The sequence below is a fragment of the Pteronotus mesoamericanus genome, unplaced genomic scaffold, assembly GCF_021234165.1.
Source record: "Pteronotus mesoamericanus isolate MK-2021 breed Mesoamerican mustached bat unplaced genomic scaffold, CSHL_Meso_final scaffold_137, whole genome shotgun sequence".
Taxonomy (NCBI): Eukaryota; Metazoa; Chordata; class Mammalia; order Chiroptera; family Mormoopidae; genus Pteronotus; species Pteronotus mesoamericanus.
In genome coordinates this window covers 4,666,118-4,674,570 of record NW_026555306.1, presented here as the reverse complement: position 1 = coordinate 4,674,570, position 8,453 = coordinate 4,666,118, and the positions used below count along the sequence as shown (strand labels likewise).

At 51.6% G+C, this 8,453-nt stretch overlaps 1 protein-coding gene across 1 annotated transcript; it reads left to right on the top strand.

Annotated features, from left to right (window-relative positions):
- Positions 1 to 308: 308 nt before the first annotated feature.
- Positions 309 to 8,013, top strand: CABP5 (calcium binding protein 5). Its single transcript, XM_054588519.1, has 6 exons — positions 309 to 371; positions 2,012 to 2,042; positions 2,561 to 2,704; positions 3,649 to 3,758; positions 5,911 to 6,058; positions 7,988 to 8,013. The coding sequence occupies exons 1-6, from the start codon at positions 309 to 311 to the stop codon at positions 8,011 to 8,013; spliced, it is 522 nt and encodes a 173-aa protein (XP_054444494.1).
- The last annotated feature ends 440 nt before the right edge of the window (positions 8,014 to 8,453 follow it).

The following is an 8,453-nucleotide window of genomic DNA, read 5'->3' as shown; positions in this document are numbered from 1 at the left end:
CTCTGATCCCCACTCTTTAAACTCTTTTCAGTTCCATTCTGGGGATGATAAAAGGTCAGAGCCTGGGACCGGCCGCCCCTCCCGCCTCTCTCAAGCCAGATGGGGAGGCAGGGACCGCTGCGATCCCTCCCCGCCCAGAGTAGAGATTCCCCACCGGGCTGTCACAGCTCGACGACACCGGGACTGAGGGCAGAAAGAGTGGGCAGGGAAGCAACAGAGAAGCGAAGGAGGCTGAGCCACCGAGGAGGCCGGGAAGGAGGGGAACCGTCCTGAGACCGGCGCGCGGTGCGCTCCGCCCTGCCCGCTCCATGCAGTTCCCCACGGGCCCCGCCTGCATCTTTCTGAGGAAAGGCATCGCGGAGAAGCAGCGGGTGAGGCGGCGGGGAGGCCGGGGGAGGGGAAGCGCAGGCTGGGCGCCGGGAACGGCGAGCGGAACCGGAGGGGAGAGCGTGAGGGAAGGAGGCAGGAGAATCCGGGGAGCGCGGTGGGGACCTGAGGCGCCGCCAAACGGGCGAGGGTGGAATTGGGAGGGCGGCGCCAAAGGAGGGAGATGAAGGGGGCGAAAAAAGGAAAGAGGAGCTGGGGTGATGTCAGTAGGGGCGACCGTCGTCGTTTTTCTCTACGGACACCCAGAGTGGTGGCGGCGGTGATGACGATGATAATGTGATGACGGGGATAGCCGCCACTTGTGAAGCCATTGCTATTGCCCAGCCCGGTGCAAAGGCTCTGCGTTCCCGATGTCATTTAATCCTCAGAACTGCTCTCGAGGTCGGGAATACTTTCGTTCCCATTGTACAGATGAGGAAACTGAGGCTGAGCCATGAAGTCGCTTGTGTTAAGTTTCTGTTTGGTTCTGATGGGCATCTTTATCAGGCTTTAAATCAAATAACGATAATTAGCCCTGGCTGGTGTGGCTCAGTGGATTCAGTGCCGGCCTGCGAACCAAAGGGACGCTGGTTCAATCCCCAGTCAGGGCACAGGCCTGCGTTGTGGGCCAGGTCCCCAGTAGGGGGCGCACGAGAAGCAACCACACATTGATGTTTTCTCTTTCTCCCTTCCCCTCTCTAAAAATAAATAAATAAAACCTTCTAAATAATAATAATAATAATTATAGCAATAGAGGGAGGAGATGGGGGAAGGAGAAAATAAGAGGTCGGAAGGGCGGGGGCTCCAAGAGTAAAGGGAAATGGGGTGAAAGAGCCAGAGGCTGGTGGAATTTCCCGGGTGGCGGGCCTCGTAGCCAGGCCTGACCCTTCAGGTGTGTCCCTGAGTGGGTGGCAGCAAAAATGAAGGGAACTTCTTAAAGCTTTTAGGAATTGGTCACCTCAGCCCCGATCATCCCTCTGGATGCCAGTGATACTGGTCCCACCCAAAGGGGATGCCAGGTCTCGGGAGAAAGACTCAAGGGCTGGGGGAAGAGTTCTGAGCTAGGAGTTAGGAGCCCTGAAGTCAAATCGCAGCGCTCACGGCAGCTGACTTGCTGAACCATGCGCTGTGTGACGTTGGCAGGTTCCGTAACCTTCCTGTCCCTTGGCTTCCTCTTAACTAAGACAGGAATGGTATTTGGTTCAACCTCACAGAGCAGTTCGGAGGTTTACATGGAAGGACCGTGGAAGCTGCCCCGCACACTCAGCGCTCTGGATGTGTTGGCTGTGATTGCAAGGCTCACTTTCTTCCTCGGGGAGCAGAGGGTGTTGGATTCGATGGCCTCCGGGACCCCTTTCGGCACAAGGGATGGGTGTCTCTTTGGAAAAGGCAGAGGAGAGAGATGAAGATTCAAGGATGGGAGACAGGAAATGAGAGGGGTGAGGAAGAGGGTGAGAAGCAAATAGCTGTGGAACGGGAGTCCGGAGACAGGAGAAGGAAGATGAGAGGGGTACGGGGGAGCAAGGACTGGAGGAGAAACAGGAAAGGGTGAAGAGCATGGGAGAACGTGGCGCATGTTTGGAGAACTGCATGGTCGATCCCTGACCCTCTCTCCAAATTCCATCTCCCCTGCACCCCCCTTCAGGAAAGACCACTGGGACAAGATGAGATCGAAGGTAATGCTCTCTCCCCCAAACGCCCCCACATCACCTCCCACCCGCTTGCCTGTCTCTGTCCCTTTGTGTATTTCAGTGGAAGTCCCATCACATAAAAACTTCACATTCCTCTCTTTCCGCTCAACTGTGGTTTTGTGGAACTCTTTTTCATGGCAGCGTAGGTACCTCCCAAAGTATTTAGAAGGGATGACCACCCCCAAGCATCTCAGAGACCCAGGAGTGACACATGAGTTTTAGAACAAATAAAAAATGTTTGGTTTTTCTTTTGATGGCTTTGAAGTTCCCCATAACTTCACCCAAGAGTTTGAAGGACTTCAGGGCTATTGTTTGGTGGCCTCAGGAATCCCTTGTCTTGTTAACACACTTCATAACCACTCCTTTTTGATATTTTGGTTTTTAAAAATGCACTCTCCTTTGAGGAATCTTTAGTCTGTGCCTCATTGATGGTTTCAAGGGATGCCACGTTTCCCCACTGACTGTTTCGAGGTCCTCCATGGTTGTCCCCTCTTAACTTTCAGAGCTCCGGGAGGCATTCCTGGAGTTCGACAAGGACCGAGACGGGTTCATCTCTCGTAAGGACCTGGGAAATCTCATGAGGACAATGGGTTACATGCCCACAGAGATGGAATTGACTGAATTGGGCCAGCAGATCCGCATGAACTGTGAGGCCGGGGAGTGGGAGGAATTACTGTGTCAGGGGAGGGCGGAGGGCGGAACTGGTGAGGGTAGAGAGGTTGAGAGCAGAGTTAGAGACAGGGAGGAAGGAAAGAGGGACTAGAGGTCTGGAAGGAAACAGATCCGAGTGTAGCAGGGAGGCAGCATTTGAAGTGGTCAAAATGATGACGCTTAGAGATAGATTGTGTTCAAGTCCCAGTTCTATCGTTTACTAAATGTGGTCATTTTGTAAAAGTGGAGTTAACCTCCACTCTGGAGTCTCAGTTTCCCCATCTGTTGCATGACGATGATATCACTCCTTACTTTATGGGATTGTGGGAAGGAAGGGATAAAGGCGTCAATGCAGGTCAAGGCTTAGCCTCCAGTAAATGTTTGTTATATGTTGGTTGTGACCCCTCAGATTCTTCAGGAGCACAAGACCGGAACTGCTGTTGATGTAGGAAACAAACTTGGACTTGGAGCTAACGTTGACGAATAGCGTTGCAAAAAGGATAGGCTTTCTTAGATGGGAACCAGAGCCAATTTGGAGATGAAATTTGTGATAAAATTGCTATTGGGTTTGCTTCTGGATATGTTACTGAGCGAACAAGGTTGAATTCAAGGATGTGATAGTATTTGTACCTGGAAGAGACTTTGGTGCTCATTTAATCCATACCCAACCTTCTACAGAGCTACAGACGAGGGAATGTAGTGTGAACCAGTGATGAGATTTATTCCAGGTTACATGGACAGCTAGTTACTGCCACCCTGCCAGTCTGTCCACCTGTTCAGATTAGAGGGACAAGGGGGCTTGCGTTGGCTGAGAGACAAAGCGCTCAGGAGGCAGAGAGATTGGAGAAGATCTATGTCTTGAACACACTTGAAGGGGAAACTGAGGGAATGGAGGGTTGGGACATACAGAATCTCACTAGACCTGCTTCCCCTTCCTCAGTGGGGGGCCGTGTGGACTTTGAGGACTTTGTGGAGCTGAAGGCCCCCAAACTGCTTGCGGAAACAGCTGGGATGATCGGTGTCCAGGAGATGCGAGATGCCTTCAAGGAAGTGAGTGGAGAGTTTCACAATGTTGGCGGTGGCTGCAGGGGACCCACAGGTCAATGATTAGTCATTGGTCATGGACAGAACCCCCCGCCCCCGCCCCAGACCGATTTTTTTTCCTAGCCCTGGTGGGATTTATAGGAAAGGAAAATAGCACATTCCGGGCTCTTCCAGTGGATGGGGTCCTCTACCTATTTTATCAAATGTAACCCTTACAAAAAGAATAGGAGTTAGTATTCATTGACTGAAATCTTATATAAGAGGAAACTGAGGCTCGTGGGGATTAGAAATCTTCTCCAAGATTCTGCAGCCTCCAAAGCACGGTAGGATCTCTCATCTAGCCTGTCATAAGAAGGGGGAATGCAAAAATGTAAGATCCCAGGTGGGAACTCAAAGATCATGTGGTTTAACACACCTGTTGAGGAGAGGCTTTAAAAACGAGATCCTGGGAGTGTGGGGAGGGAAAAGAACTGACCCAGTAATTCCTCCCACTGAATCGCTGAAGTTCACTTCTATCCCCTGATAAAATGCTTTCCTCACTCAGAGAGCTTGCAACTATTTGAGGCAAAAACAAAGAATAGGATAGAGTTTGGAAGGAAAGGCTTTGGAGCCAGGCACACATGGGTCTGAAACCCAAGACATTACCTGCTGCTGGCTGTGGGATCAGCTCTCCCAGCTTCGCAGAAAGACCTACAGCTGCAGCGTCCGACAGAACTTCCTGCGGTCGTAGCAACACTCTGTCCTAGCTGCTAGCCGCTGGCCCCCAAGCCTTTGAAATATGGCCAGTGTGACCGAGGAACTGAACTTCTAATTTTATCTAATTTTGATCAATTTCACTTACGTTATTTATTTAATTCCCATGTAGATTCAGTTGACTATAAATTCAGTTCGTTTCGATTTTAAAAGAATCCTTGATTTCATTACTGGCAAACATTCAGCTGATTTGAACAGCTTGGGTATGGGAATATTATTTGGGTATATATTTTGTGAAATCTAAATATAGATCAGGTATTTCTGATAACTTTTAGTGTCTGAATTGGGAACTGCTGTAAGCGCCCGGCACGCCCTGGGTGCAGCTTAGGCCCGTGAGCTGGGGTGACCCCGTGTGCCAAGGCGGGTGACTGAGCGTGCTGAGTGCTGCCTGCGTAAGCACTGAGTGGGCCAGCATGCTAAGTCTTAGGAAGTCCAGGCTGTGTGTAGGGGACTCATTCATCATTTTAACATTGATTGCATGCTGAAATGGTAATATTTTTGAAATATTGGGTTAAATAAAATCAGTGATTAAAAACTAATTTCACTTGGTTCTTGTAATGCTTTTAAAAATACTGTTTAAAACCCTCCCCCAGGGAACATAATAAACATATTATTGATCTGAGAGAGAAAAGGGAAGGAGAGAGAAAAACATCGATCGGTTGCCTCCCATCTGTGCCCCAACTGGGGATGGAACCCACCGCATTTGGTGTATGGGACGATGCTCCAACTGACTGAGCCACCAGGCCAGGGCATATTATTATTATTATTTTTATTTTTAAAGATGTTATTTATTTATTTTTAGAGAGAGGGGAAGGGAGGGAGAAAGAGTGGGAGAGAAACATCAATGTTTAGTTGCCTCTCATGAGCCCCCGAATGGGGACCTGGCCTGCAATCCAAGCATGTGCTCTGATTGGGAATCGAACTGGCAACCCTTTGGTTAGCAGGCCAGCACTCAATCCACTGAGCCACACCAGCCAGGTCTATTATTATTATTATTAGTCATCATTGTCATTGCTAATACAGTTGACCCATGAACAACATGAGTTTGATCTGTGCAGGTCCACTTACACGTGACTTTTCCTCAATAAATATATTTGGAAATTTTTTTGGAGATTTGCGACAACTTGAAAAAACTCACAGGTGAACCTTATGATTTTCTGTATACCATTTTCTTCCACTTTGGTATAAATACCATTTATACCACTTTGGTGTAAGAATACAGTGTATAACACATACAACATAGAAAATATGTTTAGGGACTGGTGTATGCTATCAGTAGGCTATTTTAGTTGAGTTTGGGGGAGTCAAAAGTTATAGGCGGATTTTTGACTGTGCAGGGGGTTGGCGCCCCTCACCTCCAAGTCGCTCAAGGGTCAACTGCGCTGTCCCCTCTGGCCCTATTCAGTTTGACGCCAACGGCGACGGGGAGATCACCCTGGGAGAGCTACAGCAGGCGATGCAAAGGCTTCTGGGGGAGCAGCTCACCGCCCGGGAGATCTCCGAGGTTGTCCAGGAAGCCGATGTGAATGGGGATGGCACCGTCAACTTCGAAGGTGACGCCTCCCACTCCAGCACCCCGTGGGATTTCCCAAGTCAGCTGTTCCTTCTTCCTCTTCCCCCAGTTCTAGGTTGGGTGGGGGGCGGGGGACAGCTGGGTTGGGAAGGGTTTTTATTGCAGCCCTTTCTGCCCACGTCAGGTCAAACACCTCGGAGTCTCTCCCCACCTTGTTCCTGCCCCCGGCTGCTCCTGGGAGCGCCGTGTCCAGGAGCCCATTCCTATGCGTGCTCGGGCCGAACTCACATCCACCTCCCCCAGCCCGTCCTGGTTCACTGGGCACCTTTGTCATCGGAACAAAGTGTCCCATCAGAAGGAGAGCGGACTGGTTGGCAGCTGAGACCCAGCGGTCAGATTCATGGGGTTCAAATTCAGTTTCTTACTAATTCCGTGGCCTTCACCTAGTCGCTTATTCACTGTAAGTGTCGGTTTTCACATCTGCAAAATGGCGTAATGATGATACCTTCCTCCCAAAGTTTTGGAGGAGACTGAAAGGAATCGCACACCAAGCGCCCCTCCCTGTCCTCGTTCCTGTCACCGCTCTGTCCGGAGCACCCTTGTCTCCCCCTGCAGCCTAACTCTTAGTTGTGCTCCTGGAAGGTGTCCCCACTTTGCTGGCTGGGCTTGGGGGCCCCATAACGCCCATGCACACCTCAGCCGTAATCCGGGCCCACGGCGTCACGAGCGCTTACGTTAGTTCACAGCTGCTTCCTTCTGGGCCACCGACTCCATCTTTCATCGCCAGGTCTCCAGTCCCCAGCACAGGGCTCAGCACGTGTAGACTGAGTAACTGAATAAACGAAAAAGATTGGGAGTCCCGGGAGGTTGGGAGCAGAGATCATTTTTGTGGGAGACAAAGAGGGCGCGTCAAGCTCTCCTTCGGACATTCTCTGATTCAAAAACCTCGGCCTCTGGCAGCTGCCTGAAGACCCAAGGCCAGGATTCTTAGTCTGCTGTTCAAGTGCCTCTGAGACCCGCCCCCTCCCTTCGCCACACATTTTGCGACCAGCCTCTGAGCTTTCACGCTCTGGGGCACGCTGGGCACCGGCTCCGCTCTCCCCGGGGTTCCTTCCACACTCCACGCTTCCCGGGCCCTCAGCACCTTTCCAGCTCTTCTCTGTCCCTCGCGGACCCAGGCCGGCGCGCCCCTTCGCCCTTAGCCCGTGCGGAAGCCCCAGCTCGAGCGCTGCGGGTCTTTGTCTTCCTCCCCCAAGGGCGCCGTCGCTGCAGGCCTGGATGTGTCCCCCTGGGCTGTGAAATGCTGGGGGCGGGCCGTGCGGGGTCCTCCCTGAACCCTCTGCTGGGTAACTCCCAATGCTTTGTCAGCACTTCGTGCACAGCGGCGACGCGCCAGCGTTGCTGGCTGCTGCCGGGTCTGGCCAGGCCCAGGGGAGCGGCCGGCATCAGGGAAGCGCCGGATGAAGCAAGACATGGGTCTTAGAGGAGACAGAGCCTCAGGTCCACCACAGGCAACGGAAGGACAGACTGACCTCAAGACCTGGGTGGGACCAGTAACTTCATCTGACGCTGGGTCACGGCAAAGGCAGGACGACCTGCGTTTGTTCCAGGGCTCACCTTTCATCGCCCACAGGACCTCAGGCACGTGGGCCAACCTCATTGGCCTTGGTTTGCTCATCTGTAAAGTGGCACTTACCTCTCTAGGATGGGTTGAAAAGATGAAATAAGACACTCATATTCACTATTTATTTAGCACTTCCTGTGACTTACAGGCTTTATATTGTTCAGCCATCTTAAAAACCACATAAAGTAACTCCTCTTCTCGTTTTATTGATGAAGAAATCAAGGGCTGGAGAGGCCAAGAAATTTACCAGAGGTCACCTGTGGTTCCCAACACATAGGAAGGGCTCAAAAAGGTAATGTCGCTGCTCTTACGAATAGACACCTCACCAGGGACTTTTCTTTGCAGAGTTTGTGAAGATGATGTCTCGCTGAGGGGGCTCTGGAGACCCCAGCCATCCCCCGCCTGGTGGACAGATTGTTTGTGGAGGACCGAAGCCCCTTAAAACAGGGGCGGGCGGGGACTGGAGTGAGGTTAGACTGAAGGTGAGAGCTTTGCCTGGACTGGGGCGGGGGGTGGGGGTTACACCTCTAGAACTGGATTAAGGAGGAAGAATCTACATAGGGGAATGCGAATGGGACTAGGGCCCAGATGCCACTCCAAAAATTCCGAAGATTAAAGACTTCTTTTGACTCCATATCATCCTAAATTCCTACGGCTGGCCCATCTCTTCCCCAGCTTCCTCTTGTGTTAAAATAGCCTGTTCCATTAGATTCAAGAAGTTCATCACAGCTCCGGCCCGGTGGCTTGGTTGTATGGAGCATCGTCTCCTGTACACTGAAGGGTTGCAGGTTCGATATCAGTCAGGGCACAT